A 27,198-nucleotide genomic window follows, 5' to 3' on the forward strand; every position below is an offset into this window, starting at 1 on the left:
GAGGAGAAGAATCAGCTTTATTGGTTACTTATACATAGAAAAGTGGGGGCTCAGATCCCCAAGAAGGGGCTAAAGCCCTGCCCAGTTACTGCTGGTGGAAGGTGTGAGGTCTGGGTCAGTGGCCACGGTGGGGGACCCACAGGGTCACTGATGGTCTATAGTCCTGGGTCAGGAAGTGCAGAGATCACAGGTCACCCAGGGTGGGCAGCGCACAAGGCCAGGATGCTGCTGCACTGGCAGAGGGCAGGCATCACCTCGTCTCTCTGGAAATGTCCCAAGATGGGGCCAGCCCCTTGATCCCTATCCTTGGGCCTGCTGCATGTCCACGCCAACGATGACCCTTGTTGAGGGCTCACCAGTTCCATCTTCTGGGCCTGGCCACTCCATGCTCCAGGAGGAGGAGCAGCTGAGGACGGGGCAGGCCCTGTGTGGCCAGAGTGGCCTGAGCACACGTGGCTTATTTGGATGCAGTCCAGCCAGGCCAGCCTGGGCTCTGGCGGTTTAGGGGAATCCCGTGCACAGGATGATGGGCCTCAAGGGCAAGGCACCTCCTGTGTCTAGGCAGCTGTGGCCAGGCACGATCCAGGGGCACCTGCAGAGAAGAGAGAGGAGAGGCATGGAGTCACCAAGGCCAGAGGAGCCTCCAGCTCTGTTCTGGTGACCCTGCCTCAGCGCGGTGTCTGCTAACCAGCCCATAAATGTCAGGGCTACTCTGACTCCAGAGTCAGCCCAATCCTGACCTGGGAGAGCCACAGTGTCCCCCCGTGGGACACTGTCAGGGTTTAAAAGCCTGGCTCGGCACGCTCTGACAGGGCACCCTGAGAGCAGGGGCTGGTGGGTGGACATGTGCCGTGGGGACCTTGGGGCCTCCTCACTAGGCTGATGCTTGGGGAGACTCAAGACTGTGTTTGGGGCACACAGCAGGTGATTAATAAATGGCCCAGTTGTCATCCGATGAGTGAGGGAGCAGGCTGGCATCCAGAGGATTCCACGAGGGACAGACTGAATAACAATCTGGGGCCAGCAGCTGGGCAGTGAATCGATGCCAGGTGGGGCCAATAGTGATGGCGGGGGCAGGTGGAAGCCAGATACTCACAACAGGGCCACACAAAGGCCCTGCTCCCAGCAACCTGCTTCATCATCCACTTGGTCAATCTGGAAGGTTTCCTCCTATGTCCCTGACACACAGGTGTTTGCTGTGTAGAGACAGTCTCCTGTCCACTCTGCTGTGGAGGGTCTGTCTGTGGCACCCGCCTCGCCTCTGTGGCAGGCCTGAGGACTGCTGGGTCCAGGGCCCTGTGGACCTGTGTTGTGCGACCCTGGCCAGGACATGTGCCAGACCTGCCAGCCTTCTGTATCTGCCCTCGTGACAATCCGGGTTGCCTGCATCTGAGCCCCCACAACCTCCCTATAAAAGGGGCTTGTTGAGTGTGTTACGAGGCTCACTTGACTTCCTTGTGGCTTCTGCTCCCAAGTGGGGTCACCTTGGGCAGGCACTGGGTCTCTCTGAGCAAGGACAGTGGGCTGAGTATGGTGTAGGGGTGCACATGCCCGGGGCACCCACCCTGCAAGGTCTGGGCAAGGACAGATGCAGTCACGGGAGGTCTGCACAAAAGACCCTGAGTTTCCCACGCTGAGTCAGCAGCCCAGTGGGGTGAGCGGGTGGAATAGACCCTGCTGCGGATGGCCCTGCCAGCTCACCTGAGCCCCTACTGCCGGGGCGCCATGTCCATGGTGGGCTTCTGGACACCAAAGGCAGTGATGAAGATGTTGACCACGACGATGATGAAGACCAGACCAGTGGCCAGGTTGTTGAGGAAGTCCAGCTTGGCATGCTTGGCAGGGTTGTTGAGGTCATACCTAACTGTGAGAGGAGCAGGCACTGCCCAGGGCTGTGAGATATCATGGGGCCCTCTTCTACGCCCCCCCAACCCCAGAGAGAGACATGCCTGCTTTAAAACTGCCAAAAATGGGGCCTGGCTCAGGCAGTCTGGTATCTCTGGCTTGACTGCTGCAGCCCCGCTTGCTCTGTGAAAAGAAACTCAGAGGGGCCTGGCACCTCACCACGAAGTGGAAGGTGTGGAGGCCGGAGGCCCAGGCTTGGATTCTAAGGCACAATGTACTGCACACACATAGGCAAGCACCATTGTGAGCACTGGCGTGTGATAATGAAGCCGTTCCCACACGTACCCAAGGCTGTCCTTACACTCACTTTCTAGGCAAGGAAACAGAGGCCCAAGAGGTCACGTAACCTGCCTGAGGTCACACAGCCAGGCGGAGGCAGAGGGGAGCTCAAATTTTTGCTGCTTCTACACCTGACCCTCACCTGGGGGGCAGGACCATCACCCGATCCCTATGGACCACCTAAGGACTAGCGGGTACATAGTAGGTGCCCAATACACGTCAACAGCATGGTTATGATGTTTTCCTGTGTCCTCAGCTTGGGTCAGTGGAAGGATAGGGACATGAAGGGCCCTCTGGGGGCCACAGTGGGAGCTATTAATACATTTTGGACCACCTGGCTTAGTGAGGCAGGCTGGGGCTCCCGTGCGGCTCGTGAGGGCCTGCAAAACGTTCAGCCGGGTAAGTGACCCATCCCAGAGTGTGTGCAGGCAGAATCAGCTGACTGTAGGAGAGGGGTACCCCAGGGCCCTCCCACGGCTGCAGCCCCCTGCCCAGGCACGCACCGAGGAAGATGAGCAGCACGCCCACGCCAATCTGCAGCACGAGGGAGATGGAGATGAGGACCACCAGGGGGATGAAGAAGGCGAAGCCAGTGCCCTGCTCAATGACGGCCTTCAGCTGGGAGGCGTTGGCCATCAGCAGTGCGATGTCCAGCATGCTCTCGGCTGCGCTCTTCTTGTTGGCATAATGGTTCATGTTGATGGGGCGGTTCCTGCCCCAGCGGCTAGGCTGCAGGGAGCAGGGTGGTCAGGCCAGGCTCTGCAGCAGGGGGCTGCAGGCCCGGGCCCACCCTGGTGTCCCCTACTTTGAGCCTGGTCTCCTTCCTAGGTACTGGCAAGAAGGTGGGGGTAGATCAGGTCAGCAGATGAGGCTCGAAAGGGATGTGCTGCTTAACAGAACAATAGGCCCAGAGAAGAAGACTGTACAGCCCTGCAAGACCCACCCTAGGAATCAAGTCCTGGAAGAGAAAGGAAAGAAAACACAACCTCAGCGCACTCTGGTTTTAGACGGGAAAATGCTGCCAACCATCTGCCTGCCGTGGGTGGGGCCGCCTGGCAGCCTCCCCTGCGTGCCCCTGCCCGCCCTTCCCTTCAGGAGGTGACTGGTGCCAGGGCGGGAAGTGACGTGATAGCAGCTGGATCTCAGATTTCCACACACTCGCCCACATGTGAAATAAGCCTTCCTGGGATGGCTGATCCACCGAGGCCATCTCCCAGCTGTGCGGGCACACAGCAGGTGCTCAAGAGATGCCTCAGTATTCTAATCTACAGCTAAACTTAGCTTCTTCCTTACTTTTTTATTAAAAACAATTTTAAACCACTTTACTGAGTGAGATGTGAGTGACACGAACAACCTGAGGAGTTTGCAGCTAAGTATGCACCATGACACCATCACCACACCCAGGCCCCCACACATCGACCCCTCCAGAGTCTCCTCCTGCCCCGTTATTACTAGTATTTGTGATAAGAAACGTGAGGTCACCCTTAGAGTGTCCTACTGGTCATGACGTGTGGCTCTCTAGAGCTTCTCCCGCCTTCATGTTTGTATTGATAAAATGCGAACATGAGTTCGGATACCTCCTCCCTCACTTTCCGCCTGAGAACATCCCGAGTCCTCAAGGCCAGGCCCCTGTCACTCCCAAGTGCCCTCCATGCCTCAAGGTCCCACCCCGAGCTGACTTTCTCTGCAGGCTAGGTTCTCTCCAGGGGCAGGAGCAGGGAGGGGAGTTAGGCAGGAGAAGGCTGGCCTCAGAAGCTGGAGGCCAGGCCACACAGACCGCTCCCCAAAGGGACTGGAGTTTGCCTCTGGGACGACTGTTTCACTTGAAGGCAACTCTAAGCTGCCAGGCCTCCTCTTGGTAGCCAGCCCATCTGCCCTCTTCAAGCTGCCCCTGGCCAGGCCCCTCCCCAACCTCCCAGAACTAACCTGTACCCCTCAGCCTTGGCCCCTTGTCCACAGGCCTCCCTGAGCCTAGGCCTCCTGGGGCCATTCAGGAGATCTTATTTCTAGACTCATGAAAGATGCAGGGATGGGGGGTGGGGGTTCTGGGGAGGGCAAACCTCTACTTTCTGTAGTTAGAGAAAGCATGGAGATTACAGAACTATACATATCATGGAAATTACAGAAATACAGAAGTAAAACTACTTTTACATTATATCTTCTTTCTTAAATTGGAATATAACTGCTTTACAATGTTGTGTTAGCTTCTGCTCCAACAAAGTGAACAGCTGTATGTATACATACATCCCCTCCCTCTTGAACCTTCCTCCCAACCTCCCCATCCAGCCCTCTAGGTCATCACTACATTGTATCTTTTAGAGTTTAAATTTAATCTAGAAAAACAGGCCCAGGAGGGAGAGCATGGGAACAGAGACTCCCGTGTCCTGTGTTCCCTCAATGCCAGTTGTTCTTAAGCAGCAAATCCCCCTGGTTTAAAATTCTAGACCCAAGAGCTCGCTGGGAAAACCTTCTCTGTCCAACCCAGTGCCCTGGCTCTGCTCTCTGGGGAAGTCCATGTACAGCCTCTTTCTTTCTTCAAGTGGGGTCTCTCCTTTGCCTCCATACCAGGCCTACAACTGCACTCACAGCTGGGTGGGCCGCCCGCCTAGGCCAAGAATACCCAGGGCACATCACTCCTCCCCAGGGTCTGTGCCCCACCTCAAAAGCACCCAGGCTATCTCCCAGCTCTGCTCTTGAGAAGTGGCCCAGCTGGCCATGCTCCATCATGTATGTGCTCCACTGGGTGCAGGCATCCTGGAGGCCCTGGCCTGCTGGCCATGTGCCCATAAGTTTCATAAACCAGGAACACCAAAACATCTTCCCTTGAGGCCCCAGGGTGGCCTAGGCTCAGAGAAAAAGCCAGGTGCAGGTCTTCCAAGGAGCTTCCACCTTCTGGGGGCAGGGGAGCTATACATAAACAAATACACACATTCATGAGCATATACACGCCGTACACATGCATCTATACACACACATAGAGAAGCACAATATATATAAGCATGTACGTACACACTAACATGTATACATGCTACACATGTACAAACACACATGTAGATATATGTACACATACATGTACACACATACACACAATGCACATGTGTGTGCGCATTAACAAACACACACGCGGCTAACTGTGGAGGCTTCTGGGCAGGAGGGAGAATTCCTCTTTCACTTGAACTCTCTTGAGCTGTATAAATATTTCACGCCTATGCAACCACACACGCATTCAAATACACAATGACGCCAGCAGCAGCAGAGCCCCACTGCCCTGCACGTTGGGTGCCCAGGGCACAGCCCGTCATCCTATTCACCCTTCAGCTCGGTGCTTTCCTCCTGGGAGTCCCTGTCTTCACAATCGCTTACCAGGGGTAAACTGAGGCTGTACGGGGAGGAAATGTGTCCAAAGTCAATAGGAAGTGAGGGCTGCACTGGGATTTGATCCCAGGTCCCAGGACTCAGAAGCTCTGAGAGCTGACACCACGGTCTCCTCCGGCCCTGCAGAGGGGGCTGGGGTCAGGGTCACCTGTGAGGCTGAGTGCTCAGAAGTCCCCAGCCCCCGCTGCGGTTGAGCACCCTAGGTGTGCAACAGGGCCATGGAGCAAACGTGCCAGGAGGTTCTGGGGGGTCTGGTCACTGTCTCAGGGCCCCTGGGAGCAAGTAAGGGCCTCAACCCATATGCCCTTCCTGGCCAGGACATTTCCTGCCCACAGAGCCATATGCTTCCTATTCAACCCATGCAGTGATAAGGAGCACTGGCCAGAGGCTGCAGGCCAGACGGCTGGTGGGGAGGGGGCTCTGGACAAGCCCTAGCTGACTACAGGCTTGCAGTGTAGCCTCGACAACGTGTTCCCTTCACTGGGCCTCAGTTTTCCCATCTGTACACCCCCGGCCACAGTCTGGGAAGTTCTACCACCCACCAAGTATACTAACAGTAAGAAAGAGCACTGTTCTCCCATTCTACAGAGTGGAAGACTAAAGTTCAAGGGGGCTTACTCAGGGCCACCATGAGGGAGGGGCAGATAAGAATTTGAATCCAGCTTGTCCACCTTGAAGCTAAGGGCCATCCATGACACGGCACAGCCTCATGTCCACACTGGGGAGGGGGCCCGGGGAGCTTTATGTGGTAGGGCCTTGGGTGGGGGGTGGATTTCAGGGTTGATTCACTTTCCTCATGTCTGTCCTTGGTATCCCAGGCTTTCTGGGGAGGGGCTTTGAGCTGTGGGGAGAGCTCTGGGCCCGAGAGGTGACCACTGTACAGATGAATCCCAGGGAAGGTGCTATCCTGAGGAGGTCACCCAAGCTGGGGGGAAGTCAGAGCCCATCCTGCAGAGGTGTGGAGCTTCACCTCCCCACCACCCAGCTGCCAGGAGTCACACTTGGGACCCTCCCACTGAGACCTCTGCCCATGACTTGGGCAGTGCAGGGAACAAACGCCCAGTTTAATGTGTCCCTGGGACCAAGAGGAATTCGCTGAAACCCCAGTGGCATCTCAGAAGCTGAGTGAGCTCAGGGTTGCCAATTTTTTTCTTTTTTCTAAAAGTCAGGAAGGAGCCTGCAGGGAAGGAGCTGGTTTTGGCAGGGGTGCCCCCAAGGCTGGCTCCTCGAGCCCACTTTCTGTGGACAGAGTGCCTCACCCCAGTCATTTGTATACAGGCAGCTCACAGGGACCCAGGCCACCTGGCCCAGGGTCACTGCACTGAGCAACCTCAGCTTGGACAGGGAGGCAAGTTGGAACAGAAGCGAGATTCAAAACAGGTCTGCGGTACTCAGAGTACCCAGTTTCAACACAGTGCATCCTCCAGTTCACCCTGGGCTTGGAGAGGCTGCCCATGGCCTCCGGCTGGGCCCACGAGGTCTGGCCCATCCTCAGCCTCTGTACACCCTCTGCTTCCTTGGGAGATGAGGGCAGGCCAGGGCCATGGCTGACTGAACCTCTGCAGGACCTCAAGGTTTGGGTTATGGACTTCCTCCAATCCTGCCTGCCCCCAATTCTGCCACTGACTCCAAATCCCAGGTACAAGCACAGAACAAGATTCCCACATGGGAATTCCTGCACCCCTTCCCAGAGCCCAATTTCACATCTAAAGAATGAGAGACCAAGGCCCCCAAAATCTACGAGGCTCATCAGCTGCTCTGGGAAGAGGTGGGATGTGGATGTGGGCCTTCCCTTTATCTTCTCCACATCCTGCCACACCACAGACCAGCAGAGTGACAGGTCTGTGCTGTTTCCTCAGCTATAAGATGGGCAGGCGGGCATATGACGGGGAATGAATGAAACGCTCAGAAGCCCAGTGGCTGGTTAGAACACAGCTGGTGCAGGGCAGGACTGGATGTTCTTCTTCCTTGCCACCCAGCCACACCGCCTTGAAAGGCTGCCTCCCAAGTGAACTGTAACCATTTGTAATTAATTCTATGGTGAAAGTCCATAACAAGGAAGAGTGAGGACTAGCCCCAGAAACTGCAGGAGCTGAGTGAAGCCCAGCTCAGATGCTGGCCATTGCAGCCACTCCTGCATAGGGCCACTCCCCTTGGGCTCCGTGGGCAACAGTGGAAGTGGGGGCTCTGGAGTCCTCACTTCTGGGCTGGGACCTGAGAACCCACCAAGTAGGATCTGCTGGGGCTGAGTATGATCTGTCTGACCCATCAGTGTGGGGCAGAAGCTGCTACTGTGTCCACTGCCTGGGCTCAGCGTGAAGGCACCCACCCCAGGTCACACTAGCTCACTCCTGCACTGTCCCCACACCATCTGTGCCCAGCCAGCCTCGGGAGGTCTCTTGCTCCATGTCTGAGTTCCTGACAGGAAGTTTCCCAGGGTTGGGGTGGGTGGTCCTCGCAGCAGTTGAGCGGCGTTGGGCAGTCCTGCTTCCTGTGGGTTCACCACTGACCAGGAGTGACCGCGCGGCCACGTCAGGGTTGCCTTTTGGAACATGGCCAAGACCCCGCCAGCCTCGGGATCTGCCAGGAGAGCAGAAATGAGAAAAAGAGCAAACTTGGAACTTCCCTGGTGATCCCGTGATTAAGACTCCACAAGTCCAAGGCAGGGGGCACAGGCTCAATCCCTGATCGGGGAACTAAAATTCCACATGCCAGCTCAGCAAGGCCAAAAAAAGAGTTTAAGAGAAAAAGAGCAAACCTCTCCCAGCAGCTGAGGCTATGCAAGCAACCCTCCCTCCCAGGACTTGGTTTCCAAGCCCAAATGTTGCCCTACGAGCCTCACTGCACCCTGTCCTGCCACCGCCTTGCTGCGTCCTCAGCTGGATATAGCCCCAGAGTCTGCTGCAGTGTCCCAGGCAGCTGCCCCCTCAGATAAACCCTGGGCATGGCCACATTTATTTTCACAATATAACTAATGCTTCTTATTTCTTCTGCTGCCATCCAAAAGTGAGTTAATTGACTAAAGACACCAACTCACTCCAGCAGGGGCCCTGAGCAGACTGGCCTTGCATGGAGGCCATAGCACGTGGAGGGGGACATCTGTGGAGCTCCCTCACTGCCCTGGCCTGACAGCTCATCTGCCCTTGGATTATACATACAACTCTCCTCTGAGTCCAGTCACCCTGGGACGTGAGTGATTCTTCCCCACTCTACAGAAGAGGAAGCTGAGGTTCAGAGAGAGTCCGTACTTGCCCAAGGCCATGCAGCAGGGCATCTTGAGACCGATGGGGGCTCTGGGCTTGGGCTCCCAGTCAGTCTTCCTGCAGCCAGGGGCACGCTGAGGACATCGTGGTGACTCAGCCCACACATCCTGTCTGGGGGCTCTTGCTCAAGTGGGGACATATCTGAAGATCCTGGGATTTTCCTCTTCCCAGCAAGCCTTTCTACCCCTCCTCAAGCAGGACCTTGGGACTCAGATTCAGGCAGGGGCCACTGGGAGGGGAGGCTGTGGAAGAGCCAGGTGAGGTGCAGGGGGAGGGCCGTGCCTATGGCAGGATGGGGGGAGAGCGGACTGCACCTGGGAGAAGGTGCTGCCCTTCCTAAACCCTGCCGGGATGTCATCTTTGAAAGAGGATCTAGTTTGGCAGGCAGGAATGTGAATACTATGTGTCCAGTTTCCCCCAGCACTTCACACATTAGCCCATTTAGTCCTCACCACAAGCCTCTGAGGGCTTCCCTGGTGGCTCAGACAGTAAAGGATCTGCCTGCAGGGCAAGAGATGCAGGTTCAGTCCTTGGGTCGGGAAGATCCCCTGGAGAAGGGAATGGTCACCCACTCCAGTATGCTTGCCTGGAGTATCCCATGGACAGAGAAGCCTGACAGGCTACAGTCCAAGGGGTCACAAAGAGTCAGACACGACTGAGTGACTAACACTTTTACTTTCTTTCATAACCCTCTGTTGGAGGTGCTGCTCTCATCCCCTTTCACAAATAAGAAACTGAGACACACATGATGTGCCTAAGAGCACAGTGAGGCAGGTCCTGAGGGTGGGAAGCGGAAGGCAGAGGCTGGAGAGAGAGCAGTGTTGGGTGGGCCTGGACCCCGGATTGGATAAGCAGAGCAGCTGTCAGTCCTGACTTTCTCTCCCAGAGCCTCCTTGCCTGTGACTGGAGCCCCCTGGAAGAATGTGTCCCCTCTCACATGAGTGTCCAGAGCCTCCATGGCCTCCACAGCTGGCAAGGTCTGACCTCCTATACCCAGCCCCGATGTACTTGGTGGTCCAGCCGCTGGGCCCTTCTCCCACTGTTCCCCCTGCCTGGGATGCCCTTCCACACATACTCACACCCCAGGGCTGAGTGCCAATGTCCCCATTGGTCAGGAAGTCTTCCCACCCACCTGTGCGTTCAGCACTCTGCCCATGGCTTCTCCGTGAGGACTGGTCTCCGCTCTCAGACTGAGTGGAACAGGGCTGAGGCTCCGGCAACTAGTCCCAAAGCCAATGGCAGTGACCCCTGAGCACAGGGATCCCTGCCTGCTGAGGGCCTGTTCCCCAGGCCAGGGCCTTGCTTGCCTCACATGTTTGCCCTCCACCCCCTTAACATGGCCTGTTACTATAACATCGCCTAGGACTGGTCACCCACACCTGAGCAGGGTCAGTCTCGGCCTTAGTCTGGTGTCCATGACTGAGAGGTCTCTGTCCCTGCCCCCATCCCCAGGGGGTCAGAAACTGAAAGAATGGCCAATGTCAACAAGTTACCAAAGGGTGGTGCTCAGGGCTGCGCCACAAACACAGGCCCTGGGGAAGTGCTGGTCCTGGGCAAGGCCGGTTACCAACCGCTACTCTGGCCCTGCTCCAACAGTGGGACGGGACCCCAGGGTGGGAGGGTACTGGATCTAAATGGGACCACTGCCAGGGCCTGTCCCCATGCTCACAGCGCTCCAAGGCCAGCAGGACGGACTGAGGCGCAAGAACCCGCGGGGGGAGAGAGGGGAGGAGGCCACAGCGGCCCCAAGTTCCCCATCAGGGCATGCACAAGACTGTGCGGTCGCTGTGGACACCGTAAGTGACGTAACTGTCTGCCCGCTGCTGGCCTGGAGCCCAGAGGCCGGGATCCGTTCTGCGCCTACTCCCGGCACGCAGCGAACCGGAGCAGAGGCAGAGCTGGAGCGCTGTGTGCGAGCCTGGAAGGCAGGGGCCCGCGGAAAGCGGAGTGAAGGTGGCGCCCAGGCCCCACGGCTGCGCAGCTCCGTGTGGGCGCTACCTGCCCCGGGCCACCTACGGCAGCCTGCCAACCGCCTGCGCCCCAGCCCAACCTTCCAGAGTGGCTTGAGCCCCGGGTCATCCCTGGGCTCCCCGCCACCACGCTGGCAAGGGGGCGAGACGCAGGGGGCATGGCGACCACCCCGACCCTCACTGCGGACGCGGCGCGCAGCGGGTCGGCGCCCGTAGGTGCCTGGGAACCGCGGGCGCAGGGCTCAGAGAGGGCGGGCGTCGGCCAAGGTCGCACAGCGGCATGGAGGGAGGGGATGCTTACCGAGGCGTCTGGGGATCCGGGCGAGCTCGGGCGCAGGTCGCCGTTGAGCTCGTACTCTTCGGGGCGCGAGTCCATGGTGAGGCACTGGGTCAGCTTTGCTCCGGGTCTCTGCGTGGCCCGCGCCCCAGCCGCGCACACAGACCCCGCTGCGGGTCCGCCCACGGCCCGCCCCCTCGAGCTCGGCGCTCATAGTCGCCCTCAGACTCCGCCTACCGCCCGCCTTCCTCCGGCCCGCCTTCCTCCGGCCCGGCGCACGCAGCCGCCCTCAGACTCCGCCCCCAACCCCCTGGCGGAAGCCGGGGGGCGGGGCTTAGGCCACTCGGGACTTGCCCCGTGTGGACCGCTATGGCAGGGGGAACCCGCGCTGAGTTTCCGTTCTGTTAGGTCCCCGACTTCTCGTGTTCGTGGTAACACACGTCGCCTTCTGTGTTCCTGTCGTGGACACTTGTAATCCATAAAACGAGGGCAAGAACCGGCCTTTCCCTGGCCGCTTCGCTAACCGCCATGAAGGCTAGCGGGTGCTGCCGCGGGTGTGGTTTTGTGTTTCCCCGGATGACGCTCATCCCGGGGGCCCCGGTGCAGCTCTCGCCAACACGTCGCTCGCCCCGCACACGAAACCTGCGAGTCGCCTGGGTGTCACATCCTCTGAACTTTGGCCTTCTCTAGGAAAAGGGGACGTGAAGGCCTCCCACGCACTCAGAAGGGGGCAGAGAGCAGATCTTTGTGCCTGCCGCCGTTCATGGAGCAGCCTCTGTGTCTTCAGGCAGGGCCCCTTGTTTGGGGTGGCACCTTGTCTGTGCCGGTGCCAGCCGCTAGGGGTGGCAAAAGCATGTTGGTTCCTCCAGCCCTTGACTCTTTCAGTCCTTGTTTCCTGGGACGCAGGCCTCTCCCAGAAGCCAGGCGGGTGCAAAGAGGCCAAGCATTATCTCCCTGGCCTGGTAGGCGAAGGTCTGGGTCTCTGTGTTCTGCCCTGACCCTGACCTGGCTCCCAGGACCAACAGCTTTTTACTCCTCCCAGTTGCACTGCCCACCTCCACCCCCATTCCCGCCCCCACCTTCTGCCTTCTCTCATAGTGTCTGCTAAATTCTGTTAGCACAAGGCACTTGACCAAGGCCATGTGGGCGTGACCTTTCCCCTCCTGTTAAACCAGAGATCCGAGAGAGTAAGCAGCAGTGCCCAAGGTCGGGAGATAGTTACACTGGCCTAGAGCTCATTCATTCATCCTGTAACCAAAGTGCCTGCTTTATGCTAGGCGCTGTTCTAGGTGTTGTGGCCTGGAACAGGGTTATGGGGCAGATGGAAGGTGATAGGGGATAGCCTTGCGAAGCAGGGGTTACCCTCTCACTTGACATGGGAGGAAACTGAGGCATATCTGGGAAGAGACCGAGGAGGGCCATGCTCAGAACTGGGGGGATTGCGTGGATCTGTAAGCAGTGGACTTGTTGCTCTCTTGGCTGGTCTAGCCAGTGAGAAATGAAATAGGTCCTGCTGTGTCAGTAAACAAGGATGCCACGGTCATAAGTGATTGCAGCCCTCCAATGTGAGCTAGTGAGCCCTAAAGGAATTCAGGAAAGCAAAGAATACCTGCTATCTAGCAGCCAGCAGACTACAGCCATTTCCTATGGTGAGCCCTGAAGAAAGGAAGTTCAAGATGTGAAAACACACATAGCTCAGGTGCATGTGAAAGGAATGATTTCAGTGAGCACAGACTCTTGCGTCTTCCTATAAATAGAAAAAGGCTGATTTCCTTAACTTGGAATGTCTCATTTTCTTTAAATAACAATAATCTTCTGATGATCAGACTACCTGCCCTTTGTTGCAAAACTTGGCTCCTCCCCTCACCTCCTGGAACCAGTTCTCTCAGGGTTACTTGAGATGCTGTCTCCTGGGCTAGAAGTGCTAAAAATTTCCACTGAATAAATATAACTCTCAACTTTTAGGCTGTGAGTATTTTTTCAGTCAACACCAGCCAGCAGGTGGGCATCCATGAGCACTGTAACCTAGTGCCTGCCTCACCTGTGATTGCCCTCCACACCAAGACCTCCTTGTTTCCTCCTGCCTAATGCCTTACCCTTGCTGCTGCTGCTGCTGCTAAGTCGCTTCAGTCGTGTCCGACTCTGTGTGACCCCATAGACGGCAGCCCACCAGGCTCCGCCATCCCTGGAATTCTCCAAGCAAGAACACTGGAGTGGGTTGCCATTGCCTTCTCCAGTGCATGAAAGTGAAAAGTGAAAGTGAAGTCGCTCAGCCGTGTCCGACTCTTTGAGACCCCATGGACTGCAGCCTACCAGGCTCCTCCGTCCATGGGATTTTCCAGGCAAGAATACTGGAGTGGGTTGCCATTGCCTTCTCTGACCCTTGCTGCTAGAAGTGGCTTTTTTTTTTTTAAACAATCATCTTTTTAAAAATTGGTTGATTGATTTAATTATTTTGACTGTGCTGGGTCTTAGTTGTTTCATGCAGGGTTTCTCTAGTTGCACCAAGTGAGAGCTACTCTAGTTGTGGTTCACAGGTTTCTCATTGCAATAGCTTTGTTACTGAGTCCAAGCTCACTCTGCCCACTGCATGTTAGGCCAATGAATCCAAGAGATAAGGTGTTGTTGAGACAAGGAATACGACTTTATTCTTATTCAGAAAGCTGGGAGACAGAGAAGATGGCAGACTAACGCCTCAAAATAACCATCTTGTTAGGATGCCAGGTTCTTTTATGAACCAGAGGTAGGGGGAGGTGAGGAAACAAAGTAAAAAGTCCACTTAATCTTGCAAGTATCTCCTAGAACAGCAAGCCTCAGGCAGAGTGATGTGTTAATTTCGTCCTTCTTGCCATCTACACAAGGACAGTGTTCTGAACAAAGGCACTTTAGTTTAATAGTCAGGCAGAGGGGTAGGATTCTCTGAGGCAGGCCATTATGTGTAATTATAATAATAAAAGCAACAGAAAGCAAGTCAAAGAAACCATTTCAACATGGAGTCAGAATTGACTTCTCCCTGCTCATTAGTTGTGGTGTGTGGGCTTAGCTGCCCCGTGGCATGTGCAGTCCTCCCAGGGGACAATGGAATCCTTGTCCCCTGCATTGGCAGTCATATTTCCAACCACTGGACCACCAGGGGAATCCCTAGAAGGAGTTTTGAAAGTGAAGCTGAAAGCATGGAAAATGCAAGTCACCTTGGAGATTTATCAGAAAAGGGAAACTTCCTCTAAATCTTGCTTCAGGCCTTCCTCCTGACATGCTGGCACGTCCACATCATTTGTGGTGATGGACAGGCTGGGGGCCGTGGGATGCCCACAGCCCTGGCTAAACCCAGCTGGATATTTTCTGACTGTACGATGTGACTGTATGATTTCCTCCTCTGTTCAGTGAGCTGTTTGGGCTTGATTCCTCAGGGCTCTGGCCATGGTGGGACCCTGGGGTCTAGGGTCTGTATGGGCTAGGCTGCCTGGGAACTTGTCCTGACCACAGCCCTAAAGTCCTGCAGCCACAGCTCAAACCCACAGGCCTCCATTTTGTGCAGGTGTGGGCAGGCCCTGCCCACTTGCAGCGCTGCTAAGGGCCCAGTGCATCTTAACGGGGCCTCAGTTCTGTCCACTCACAGCCCTCTGGTGAAGAAGGAACTGCTGTTGTCCCACTACTTCATAGCTGAGAAAACTGAGGTTCACAGAGAGGGCTATTGCCTCAGTCCTGGTTGACAAGGCCAACATGAGCGGGGACACAGCAGTGCCTGGGGCTCTGGTCAGACCCAGGCATGGTGACAAGTAGCAATTACTGTTATTCTCACATGACCCAAGTGTAACTAAACACAAGCAGCTGGAAATCCCTGCTGCAGCAGCAGCCTGGCTCCTGGAGAGGCTTGGGAGAGGGCAGCCAGGAGAGAGGGCCCTGAGGGTGCAGGGGAGGCTCCAGGTGCAGGGCTGGGGCAGGTGGGGGAGGTGGGAGGAGCGTGCTTGAGAGGGCTCTGCTCCTGCCTGTTTACTGGATGAGAGAGTTTCGGTGGGTGTCCCCAGGATCTCTTACGTGGGCCCCGTGGCAGCTCTGTGCTGAGGTTCATTATTCCCTCTCTCCAAAAGGAGGAAGCTAGGAGAGATCAGGGTTGAATAAATAATTGGGCATTTAGACTTGGGTTTGTAACCATGCTCTGTACTGACCACCAGAGACCCAGGCAGGCACTTCACCTTCCCTGAGTAGAGCTGATGGGGGCATGGTCAGTCCTTGGCAGGGTCTCATCCTCCAGATATGCTTGTCCTCAGGGAGGGACTTTCCCCAGTCTGCTTTGTCATCCTCAGCTGCCTGTGCTGTTTACCAGACTGTTCCCGGGACAGACCGAAAGGGGCGGTCCATACTTGGATGTCCTCACATCTACCTGGTTTCAGATTCTCCTGCTGGAGAGATCAGCATGGGTTCCAAGGTTGGTTCCCAGATTCTGACTGTGAGGCTTGGGTCCATGGGGAAGTGACCACTGGGGAATGTCCCAAGAGAGAAGGTGGGCTTGGGAGGGACAGGGCCAGTCGCTCTTCCACAGCAGAGACACACAGGAGAGGGGCTCATGTGGAGGCAATACACACGTGTAGACACACACGTCGCGTGATGTTTAGTTCACCTGCCCATTCTGATCTGTGTCACTGGAGGTGCATTTCCTGTCTGTAAAATGGGGATGCTCTGAAGATGCAGTGACCCAGCCCGGGTGAAGCCCAGACCAGCTCCCAGTAATGGGGATGATGACGGTCTTGACCTCACCCCCCTCCTCATGCTGCCCCCTTGAGAAGGTGCTGAAATCCTGCTGGCCAGTGATAGTCAAGAGCCACATCACCCAGAATAGGCCCCAGAGTCGAGTGGCTCTTAGGGTGGTGGCTTCACGCTCTGGGTGAGACAGAGACCAGATGCCCGGGCGGCTTCACTCCTCATCAGGAGGGATGGGGGTCTCATGTCTAGAAGGACCTGGGCCCCACTCCACCCAACACAGCACTTGGAGGAGGATGAATATTGCCTGCATCCCTGAATTACTGTGGGGAGAGCATGGCTGTGTCAGCTGGGATCTGGGAAGATGTGCATTCAGATAGATCACGTGAATGGGAACCTTCACAAATGGCTGAATCCCTGGCCTCTTTCCATCTCTGAGGGGCAAGGAGACAGGGAGGGCATTTCCATGTACAGAGAGAGAGGAGTTTGGAAAGGTGCTGTGGCACGCATGAGGTGCCCCAGGCTCAGCGAGGCAGGCCTGTGCTCAATCCTGCTCTGGGAGGCTGGCTTTGCAACTGAAGCTCCTGGCTCTGCCAGGGCCCAGGCCAGCCCACACATGCCCACTGCCAGGGAAAGCAGGAGGAGGGGGACCAGCTGGAGGTCAGCCTGGGGCAACTGGTGCTCCCTGGGAGCTGCTGGCCTGACTGCCTGCTACCCACTCGAGGGGAGCCTTGTCATGGCTATGGGGTAGGCCTAGGATTCTGCATTCCTATCAAGCACTTCCAGGCAGTACACTTCCCACCCGTTCGGTGCTCAGAGCCAGGCGGCAGGGCAGGGCTGCCACCCCATTTCCAGAAGGACAGAGGAGGGAGGCCAGGCATGTGAGGAGGTTCTGTGTTATCACCCTCATTTTAAGGACGGGGTGGCACTGGGCAAGGTCATGCATGGTAATGGACTAGGCAGCGTGAAATGTGCACCCAGGTGGGCATACGCACCACCTCACTCAGTCCTCCAGCAAGACGTGACATGCCTAAGGTCACACAGTTAGGCCCTCACCACCCAACCAAAGTGGGTTTCTCCCACGAGGGTGTCGCTGAGTTATGCTCATCGTATTCTGGAATATCACCAACAGGACAGTGCCTGGATGTTCTGTAGCCTTCACCAGAGTGTGAGAGCCAGGTTGGGTGACTTGGAGGCGCCCACCCAGTACCGTGGAGAGACAGCAGTGAGACGCAGCTTCCTCCATGGAGACTTGATCCGCCCATTTGTCCTGCCGTCTGTGTATCGGTCTCTCCCCAGTCCTGAGGGGGCTGACTCCGCTTGCCATCTATAGGAGTCTATGCCCAGCCGAGTCCTCATTCCCACAGCAGGTCAAAGGGGCAGGGATAATGGCCATCCCTGCTATTGTTTCTTCCCTTCTCTTTCAGTCACAGATGCCTGAGTTTTAGCTCAGCCAATGTTTTCCCAGAATAGGGGTCTCTCCTGCACTTCTGAACTTCTCCTGCATTGAGGTATGGCTGTGTGGCTACATTCTGGCATTGGAAGAGGTGTGCAACATTAGGAAAGGGACGGAGGAATACCATTTCTTTCTTTTTTTTTTTTATTACTTCTACCTTCCTATTGGCTGAAATATGGATGTAATGACTGGAGCTCCAGTAGCTCTATTGGACCATAAGACTGGGAATGGGAGTCTCACACAGCAGAGCCAAAGGTAGAAGGAGCCTATGTCCCCTTGGAGCCCATGTCCCCTTGGAGCCCAGGCCTTCCCTAGCCTGCCCACCTCAATACTTCTTAAGTGTAAACAAACAAACAAACAAACAAAAAACTATCTTGTTTTAAGATACTGGAATTTTTTTCCCCCTGATACAGCTGACCTTAATCCTAGTTTTTATTTGTGTTATATTTTTCATTAATAAATAAGTTTTTTCCCCCCCCTTTAAACACAGGACATAAAACAGATTAAAACACTCACCCCTCCCCACAGTCCTATTTTGAAAAAGTAAATCAGGTTATATCCCTGACCAGATGAAGTCCCTCTGAATTCTTATGAAAATCCTCACTCCTGGGACCTATATAGCCAACACCCTTGCATCCTCCCCTCTCCTCACCCTCCTCATTGCCCTCTCTTTGTTCCTTGGACTCATCGCTGTGTCAGGACTTTGCATTCCCCATATTCCCCACCTGAAGATCCTGTTCCCAGGTCTCCACGTGTCCAGCTTCTTCATGACATCGGATTGTACTCCATCGGTTTGTTTACCATCTGTCTGCAGTAGCCTTGGCCTCCCTCAGCTTGTGCCCTGGATCAGCCCCTGAAAGCCCCATGCTTGTTGTTTGTGTGTTAACTGTCTCCTCCCCCGACCAGACACAAAGCCCCAGGTGCTGCTGACACTCAGCCCACGCCTAGTGGCTGCTCCGGGCATGCCCTGGCCATGCCTACTTTGTCCAGGCTTCGGGAGTCCCTCAGCCTAGCCAGCTCAGCCCAGCCTGTGCTTTGCAAACCACTAATGATGGGGCTCCATATTCTTGGCTCTGACAGTGACCGCTGACTCAAACCATGAAGCTACTGGGCCACAGGTGAGTGTGGGAGTGAGGACAGGTGTCTGGAGCACTGGTGGGTTAGGTGGCTTGTGGTTTGGTCTAGTCTAGGTACCCCACTTCCTGTTCCGAAGGTTGATTGCTAGCCTTGCCCTGTCCAGGGAACCAGCTGGCCAGAAAGCCCAAACCCAGGCCATGACGAGGTCCTATGGACTGATGATGGCTCCTCCATGGTAAACTGGATCTCAAAGCTGCACACCATGTGCTGAGAGAAAAGTTGCTGAGGGACCGATGGGGCCTGTGTACATCCAGCCTGAAGACCACCCTGCCAATTCCTGCCTTCTCCTGCCAGGGTCAGTGTCCTCTTTATCCAAGCCTGGTGGCTGCCTCCTCTAGAAAACCCCAAGATGCCCCCGAGGGCATGCTTTCACACCCCCAGGTCTCTCCCACCGCCTTCCAAGACTCCTACCCATATTGAGGGTCTCAAGGCTCAGGCTGGGGCTGTCTCCTTTAGCACCCACAACTTCCCACAGGTTGTGGACAAGTGGAGACACCGCCACCAAGAGGTCAAGGGTAGAACTAGCAAACATTGCTGAGGGATGCTGGTCTGGGGCTTTGGTGCGAACTCTCTCACTATGCACCCATTCAGCCTGCTTAAAAACTAAGGCTCCCAGAGCTGAGGTTTGAACCCAGGTCTCCTGAGCTCACCCCACCTGCCCCAGATGGGGACTGGGAGTTTCATGAAAACAGAGGTGAGTCTCACAGGAGCACTCAGCTGCCCCAGGCCCTTTCCTCTCTTCCCTGGAGAAGCGAGGCCCACCTCAGATTCTGGGCTGACCCATGGCTTCACTTTCCTTAGGGGTGCTGCTGCTGAGTTGCTTCAGTCGTGTCCGACTCTTTGCGACCCCATGGGTGGCAGCCCACCAGGCTCCCCTGTCCCTGGGATTCTCCAGGCAAGAATACTGGAGTGGGTTGCCATTTCCTTCTCCAGTGCATGAAAGTGAAAAGTGAAAGTGAAGTCGCTCAGTCGTGTCCGACTCTTAGCAACCCCATGGACTGCAGCCCACCAGGCTCCTCCGTCCATGGGATTTTCCAGGCAAGAGTACTGGACTGGGTTGCCATTGCCTTCTCCGACTTTCCTTAGGGAGACCCCTGAAAATACCCTAGGAGCCACAGCAGGGTGGGGAATTTGAGCCTCCTGCTCTGAGGTGGGGAGGGGACAGTGGCCCCTGTGTCTGTGGACATCATGTGGTGCCATCCCCATAGGTGTCCTTGTTCTGACCCTGGTTGGACCAGCATCAGAACTGCCAAGGGACGCTGCTCGCTACCCACTCCCTGCATTTCTACCCAGGTCCTGGGGAAGCTGGTGTGGCTGCTCTGGGGACCCCACTCTGAGCCCCAGGGTGGGAATTTGAGTCAAGAGGATTTGAGGGTGCAGAGGGGAGGAGACCCCACTGCTGAGCACCAGCCTTGGCTCTGGCGCCTTTGCTCAGATGCTGCCCCCAATCACCCCTCAGCACACAGGGCATGTTTCTCCTTCTATGGAAAAGCTAAGACTCCTCAGGGTAACATGTTAGAAATGCCTGTACTGCAAAGGCACCATTTTACTTCACTTGCATAAATCCATGAAGGAAAGAGTCCTAAGGAGGGATCCTGCTCAGATTCCAGGGTCAGCCGGCACAGTCTTCATGTTGGCTGGATTCTTGATGCTCTGGCATCAGTCATTTCTCACAGTTGATGAGCAAATTCGGTCCAACAGATGGCAAGGTTGCCTTCATCTTGGTAAAGCCTATGCAGTCAAAAAGCAAGGGTTTCAGAGGACTTTGTTTGCTAAGAATAACTGCGGGGCAGCCAGGTGAGGGAGCAAGATGGTTTCACTTTAACTTGCCCTTTGCCCTCTGGCTGCTGCCTGCCCGCTGTAACGCCTGGGCTGTGCTTCTCCATCGGACAGTGTTGGTCTCCACAGCCTCTTCTTTGAAGCTGCTTGTGAATTCCATTTGCTTGGCTAGCCTCTGGTTCTTTCCTTGCTTCCAGCCTAGGCTGGTTGGAAGAATTTGGAAGCTGAGATATTCCATTCACTTCCACAGCTGCCACCTCCCATCTAAGGGAGAGGGTATGAAGGTTTGGGGGGTGAATTGGCCTGCCCAGGAAAGGACCCTTGTCCCTTCAGGAGCAGGCTGGAGGCAGGTGTATCCTCCTGGTCCAACATGGAGTGGGATGGGGGCTGGGTAAACCCAGGGGCTGGTTCTGGGGTTACCATTGCTCGGGAGTCCAAACCACCAGACCATTGAGGCCTCCAGCTCCATATTCAAGGCATGCACAAGAGCCAGGCCCTGCAGGACCCTTTGTGGTCACTGGCCTCTTCTTGGGGCTGGCTGCCCATCTAGCCCATGGGTGTTGCCTGCACTGTGCAGAGGCTGAAATTTCCAGGGTGTCTCCCCCAAATGCCCTTCTCCTGTTGCTGGCTCTTCTGGTGTCCCAGCTGGCAGGACTTTTGCTGGGCAGAGGCCAGGGCAGGGTGCAACCAGCTCTCACTAAAGACATCTCGTAAGTTGATGGAAACCCATCTAGCACAAAGGGGCATTTACTGCACTGGATGGTATGTCTCCATCTGAATGCAGGGAGGACAGAAATAGCCTTTCACGGAGTGCCAGCAGGGCTGGGCTCTCCCGCTCTGAGGGTGTCAGTTTTCCAGCTCTTTCTCCAAGCTATGCAGCTTGTCCCTTTTTCATGTGAGTTACTCACCCTGTCCTGGACAGAGGACTCACTGATCCCTCTCTTGCTAAAACTGTTAGAGAGAGAGGGAAAAAGGGGGAGAGAGTGAGGGGGGAGAGAGAGACTGGAAACATGAAAACACAGGCTGAGTTTCTGCTGAGATGCTGTGTCTCAGTGGTTCTCCATGATGGGGCGTGACATGCATTAATGTCTTACCTGACACCCTCTCGGTAAGATGAGATTGGATGGTATCATGCTTCAGGAAGCAACTCTTGTGTTTCTGAAAATGGCTATCATTTCCATGACAGCTTTGCTTGTGTTTCTCCTTCTGCCTATAATGTTTCTCCAAAAATGCCCACTTAAGCAGCAGTTAAGTCTTATTTGACGCCTATACATAATTTTTAAAAAAAAATTCAGTGTGCTAAAGCCAATGCTAGTAATGTTTTGGAGAGGTTAGGAAGTAGCTCAGCTGCTACTTTATTGCTAAAAAATGCTATCATCTGACACAAGGTTGCCACAAACCTTCAATTTGTGAAAAATGCAGTATCTACAAAGCGCAATAAAGCAAAGCACAATAGGAGAAGTTATGAACTGTAATTTAAATTTCCAGCAGGAAAAAAATAAATAAATAAATTTCCAGCAGGGAAAACACACGATCATGCTATATTATATTCACTTGGTGGGATTTTCAGTCACTGTAAATGTTACTCATGAAGGACATATAGTAACAAAAAGAGTTTTTACAAAGTAACTTCAGAGGAAAGTCAGAATATAAAAATGTGCATTGCAATTATTACTAGTCACTGTGCATATGCAGAAGGCTGGGAGCAGAAACGCAGAGTGGCCTTAAGGAAAGGTTTTCTTTCTAAACATCCCAAAAGCTTGTTTTATACATACGCACATGCACATTTCTTTATATTAAAAACTTAAATAAATAACAACACATATACACCATAAAAATGTATATAAATAATAAAATGTTATACTTAATGAAATATACTATATAAATAATAAATATATATTGAATAAAATATATGATTAGATTAATATAATATTATGTTCATATCAGAAAATTTAGAAAATGAAGGTAAGGGGAAAAAAAGAAATTGATTATGTTACGCAGGAATAGCAGTTTTTCCTATTTTGATGTTGTGTAATCAGTCACAGCCACTGTGAACAGTAAGAGGTGCTGGAGGGGAAGGGTGTAGGTCTTGCTCTCATACCTGTGACTTGGCTAGGGCTCGGCTTCAGCTTCCAGTTTGGTCCAGGTCTGCTCCACATGTCTCCCATTCTCCTGGGACTGCCTGCTACTCAGATGAGAGTCTGAAATTCCCAGATTGGCAGGGAGAGCATGCAAGTCCTCTGAAGGTTTGGAATTGGAATCGGCTACTGATGCTGCTGCCAGAACAAGCCATTTGGCCAAGCCCAAGATCAACATGGTGGGAAAGTGTCCACTCACAATTGAAGGGGAGGTGTGTGGATACATGCCCATCTGTAATCCCAAATTACCCAGATGGGTAGCCTTTCCTTCATTTTCTATGCTTTGTATAAAGACATGTTCTTTAGGGGGCTTCCCAGGTGGCGCTAGTCGTCAAGAACCCACTGGCCAATGCAGGGAACATAAAAGATGAGGGTTCTATCCCTGGGTTGGGAAGATACCCTGGAGAGGGTCATGGCAACCTACTCCAGTATTCTTGTCCGGAGAATCCCATGGACACAGGAGTCTGGTTCCTAGGCTGTCCATAGGGTCACAAAGAACCGGACACAACTGAAGCGACTTAGCACACACACATGTACTTTAGGACTTCCCTGGTGGTACAGGGAATGGGAATCTGCCTGCCAGTGCAGGGAACACGGGTTCAATCCCTGGTCCAGGAAGATTCCACGTGTCACATAGCAGCTAGGCCTGTGTGCCACAACTATTGAGCCTGTGCTCTGCAACAAGAGAAGCCACTGCAATCAGAAGCCTGTGCACCGCAAGGAAGAGGAACCTCTCCTTGCCACAACTAGAGAAAGCCCACATGTAGCAATGAAAACCCAGTGCAATAAATAATAAAAGACACATTCTTTACACAGCAGAATCATTCTACCTATGTTTTGTCACTTAATTATAAGTACATCTTTCTATGTCATAAAATCATTCTGCAACATATGACTACCTACAATTCTATTTTCATATCACATTATGCCTTATTCAACATAATGGACATTATGTCCCCTCCCTTTTTTTCTGCTTCTAAAAGCAATACTTCAGTGACTATCCTCTCCTGGTACCTAAGTCTTTGTGTATATCCATGATTTTAAAAAATTGATTTTTTAAATTTGTGTTCTTGGCTCTGCTAGGTTTTGTTGCTGCCTGGGCTTTTCTCTAGTTGTGGGAGCAGGGGCTCCTCTCTAGTTGTGGCGTGTGAGCGTGGCAGTGGCTTCTCTTGTTGCGAAGCATGGGCTCTAGGGTTCAGGGGCTTCGATAGTTGCATCATGTGGGCTCAGCCATTGCGGCTCCCGGGCCTTAGAGCGCAGGCTCAACAGTTGTGGGCATGCTCCGAGGCATGTGATGTCTTCCTGGATCAGGGATCGAATCCGTGTCTCCTGCATTAGCAGGCAGATTCTTTACCCCTGAGCCACCAGGGAAGCACTATCTATGACATCTTTAAAGAATCAATTTCTAAAGTAGATTTAGGGAGGGAGAGAGCTGACCTCAAGGTGGCCGCAATAATCTTTCCTTTCTTATTCACATCCTTCTATAGCTTCTTCTTACAGTAAATCAAGGCCAGACTATCTGGCCAATAAATTACAGCAGAGGTGATGGTGTGTGACTTCTGTGGCTGAGTCATAGAGGGCACTGTGGCTTCTGCCTTTCTCTCCTGGCTCAGAGCCACTCTGCAGAGTGACTCCTGAATTCTTGACCAACAGAAGCTATTGGAGACATTAACTGATTATTTTTTAAAGCCACGTACTTGTTTTAAAGTGATAGATAGTGTGAGTATTTTGATCGAGAGGCCCAATTCTGCTTTGTTATCGGATAAACCCCAGCATCTTGGTGGCTAACAGAGTATGGTTTATTTCCCACTCCCACACACCTAATGTGGGTAAGGGGACTCCCCTGCTTTTCAACCAAGTGGTACCCAGGGACCCAACATATTTCAGTCTAGTAGCAGATCACTGCCTCTCACATCCAGGTGGTGAGAATTAGTCAGGTGATCACACCCAGATGTATGGGACCAAGAAAATAATTTGAACAACTCTTGATGTTGAAGCTGAAACTCCAATACTTTGGCCACCTGATGTGAAGACCTGACTCATTTGAAAAAACCCTGATGATGGGAAAGATTGAAGGCAGGAGGAGAAGGGGACGACAAAGGATGAGATGGCTGGATGGCATCACCAACTCAATGGGCATGAGTTTGGGTAAACTCTGGGAGTTGGTGATGGACAGGGAGGCCTGGTGTGCTATGGTTCATGGGGTCACAAAGAGTCGGACACGACTGAGCAACTGAACTGAACTGAACTGAACATTATCTCTGCCAATGAATCAAAAGAAACAAAATGTAGACTCAGAACTAAAGATCTATATATTGAAATCATGATTCACAATAAACAACAAATCCTGAAGGTGCTCAAATTTCCACAGTTGCTACATGACAAACACGTACAAACACAGTGACTCTTCCATACGACAATTTGACAATCTATACCAAGGGGCTTTAGAATATTTATATCCTCTGACCCAAATAGGGATTTCCCTGGTAACTCAGCTGGTAAAGAATCTGCCTGCAATATAGGAGATCCCAGTTCAATTCCTGGGTTGGAAAGATCCCCTGGAGAAGGGAATGGCTACCCACTCCAGTATTCTGGCCTGGAGAATTCCATGGACTGTACAGTCCATGAGGTCATAAAGAGTCGAACATGACTGAACGACTTTCACACTGACCCAAATAATTTTGCTGCTGGGACTCTATTCTAAAAATATGTTGTTTAATATGATAAAAATCATTATGAATAATTCACCTTAACACTATAAGAAGTAATGAAAAAATGTAGGCGACTGAAATGTATGCCAGGGAAACGATAATTTGTCACCCCCTCCATGATAGAATATCACATAACCACTACAAGAGATGCTTGCGGTGCAATGGTCATCGCTGACACTACACTGTTATGGGGAGAGGTTGCAAAATTAAATTATTTCAATGATACAAACACAGTTAGGGAGAAAACACTACATTATTTATAACCTACCTTATTTTATAACCAGAAAGAAGTTGAAGGAAGCAATTTAAAAAGCGTTGCTGGTCTTTCTGATCCCGAGTCAAAGGCACATCTATTGGCTTCACTCTCCCCTTCAGGTGACAGCTTCCCTAAGCTTCCCCAGGAGTGGATGCAGGAGAGGGTGCAGGCCAGGTAGGAGCAGGGACGCTTCAGAGCGTATCAGAATGCTGGTCCTGCATCCCCAGGGTTGGGGCTGGGATAACCCACCTGGGAACCACCCTCTTAGGCCAAAGTGAGAGCCCAGCCTAAGGCCAGGGACATCTCCCTCCTCACTGGCTCCAGAAGTTGGTGGCCTCCACAATGCTGATATCCTTCCATGAGGTCCATGTCCTCCCATTACGTCCATGATGCCCATGATGTCCCTGGCCTCCTTGCTGCCTATAGCTCCCATGGTATCTATGGTGTCTATAGCTCCATGGTATCTATGGCCCCCATGATGTCCATGACCCCCTGTGATGTACAAGGCCTCAGTGACTCTCATGGCCCCTGTAATGTTGATGATGTTCATGATATCCAAGGCCCTATGAGACCCCCAGACCCCCAGTGATACCAAGGGATCCCCCTCAAAGGTGGCCTCTGCTCCCAGCCCACCACTTGCTGAGTGCACTGTCCTTACAGACCTCTCAGGTCAGGCCCTGTGTGAGCTGGCTGGACAGAGGAGTGGGTGCAGAAGTTAGTCACCAGGGTTTGGGCTGGGGAGGGCAGAGGGAACCCAGGGGACCCACTCATCTCAAGGCTGGCCTCAGGCCTTGGTCTTACTTCTCTGAACTGTGCTAGAGCTGTCTCCCCAGGCCTGGGTGCTGAGGAACATCAACCTTTGATCCTGGTGAATGGTGTCCTGGAGGGAGGGGGACTGGTTTGCACACATCACTCATAACAAGTCAAACTGTGGATACTATTATCCCATTTTATAGATGAGGAAACTGAGGCCCAGAGGATGGCAGAGCTAATGGGTGGAGGAGAGGACTTGAAAGCCTGGAGGTCAGGCCAGAGCTCTCTCACATGATTGCTGTGAGGGGGCAGCTCCCCCCTGGTGCAGGCCAGGGACACAGGATGGGTCACAAGGCTCAGGACTTGGTCACAATAGGGGCCATCACCAAAACTCAGGCTGCAGAGAGTTGCTGTGTCAGGCCCAGGGGCTGCCTCCTAGGGAGGTGCCTGAGAGCTGAAAGAGAGGAGAGGAGGAAGATTGGCAGGCTGTGGTGTGCCCAAAATCCCTTGAGACTCTTGGCCTTGGCTCAGGGCCTGCACGAGAACAAGGCAAATCCAGGCAACTGGAGGATTAAAAGTGCCAGCGAGGACATGAGTCCAATGCTGTGATGTGATTATCAGGAGCAGAGAAAAGCCCAGACCTGTGGGCACTTTGCAAAGTTCTGCACGTGATTGTCCATTTAGTTCTATCTCACAGGTGGGACCTGAGACAGAGGGGATGCTTGACTTAAGGTCACACAGCTGGTACAGCGGGAGGATGGGAGAGCCTTCTAACGTGGAACTCAGCTCTCAATCCATCAGGGTGCAGGAAGGGCACACAGTCACTGCCTCACCTCACTGCCTGCATTTATTGTCAAGGATGCTGAGAAAATGGAGATTTGAAAGTGCAGAGATGGACGGAAGCGAGAGGGAGCCGTGAGAAAGAAAGAGAGAAACATGGGAATAGGAAGACAGAGAGAACCTGAGAGAAAGGAAGGGAGGAAGGAAAAGGCAGGGAGTGGGGGAAGGTGAGGCCACCTCTTGCCCCCACTGGCTCTTGTGCCTGGTTTGGTTGCCCCTTGAAGTCACTGCCCACCTCCCCCTGACTTGGCTCAGGTGCATGCTGGCTCTGATCTCCAGAGAGGGAGCCGGCCACTTAGTGACTGAGTGGGAAGGGGAGTCTAACGCAGTTATGGCCTGAGTGACTCTTGCAGCTGCT

At 53.6% G+C, this 27,198-nt stretch overlaps 1 protein-coding gene across 5 annotated transcripts; it reads right to left on the reverse strand.

The window, feature by feature from the left end:
- NINJ1 (ninjurin 1) lies at positions 1 to 11,332 on the reverse strand. 5 transcript variants are annotated; one of them, XM_043453628.1, is made up of 5 exons: positions 11,094 to 11,332; positions 3,128 to 3,142; positions 2,688 to 2,913; positions 1,702 to 1,860; positions 1 to 592 (listed from the first exon to the last, which is right to left on the reverse strand). In XM_043453628.1, the coding sequence occupies exons 1-5, from the start codon at positions 11,166 to 11,168 to the stop codon at positions 558 to 560; spliced, it is 510 nt and encodes a 169-aa protein (XP_043309563.1). In that variant the 5' UTR covers positions 11,169 to 11,332; the 3' UTR covers positions 1 to 557. The 5 variants fall into 5 exon arrangements, with proteins under 5 accessions (XP_043309563.1, XP_043309564.1, XP_043309567.1 ...); XM_043453629.1 differs by lacking the exon at positions 3,128 to 3,142 and having other exon boundaries at positions 11,094 to 11,315; XM_043453632.1 differs by lacking the exon at positions 3,128 to 3,142 and having other exon boundaries at positions 2,688 to 3,015; positions 11,094 to 11,245.
- Between the last annotated feature and the right edge of the window lie 15,866 nt (positions 11,333 to 27,198).

Source organism: Cervus canadensis, chromosome 30, assembly GCF_019320065.1.
Source record: "Cervus canadensis isolate Bull #8, Minnesota chromosome 30, ASM1932006v1, whole genome shotgun sequence".
Classification (NCBI taxonomy): Eukaryota; Metazoa; Chordata; class Mammalia; order Artiodactyla; family Cervidae; genus Cervus; species Cervus canadensis.

Coding starts and splice junctions, on each gene's coding strand:
- NINJ1 (XM_043453628.1), bottom strand. CDS start 11,168: ATGGACTCGCGCCCCGAAGAGTACGAGCTCAACGGCGACCTGCGCCCG. Junction 1,861..2,687: donor CGTGCTGCTCATCTTCCTCG/GTGCGTGCCTGG, acceptor TCTCACAGTTAG/GTATGACCTCAACAACCCTG. Junction 593..1,701: donor CCCCGGCAGTAGGGGCTCAG/GTGAGCTGGCAG, acceptor TCTTCTCTGCAG/GTGCCCCTGGATCGTGCCTG.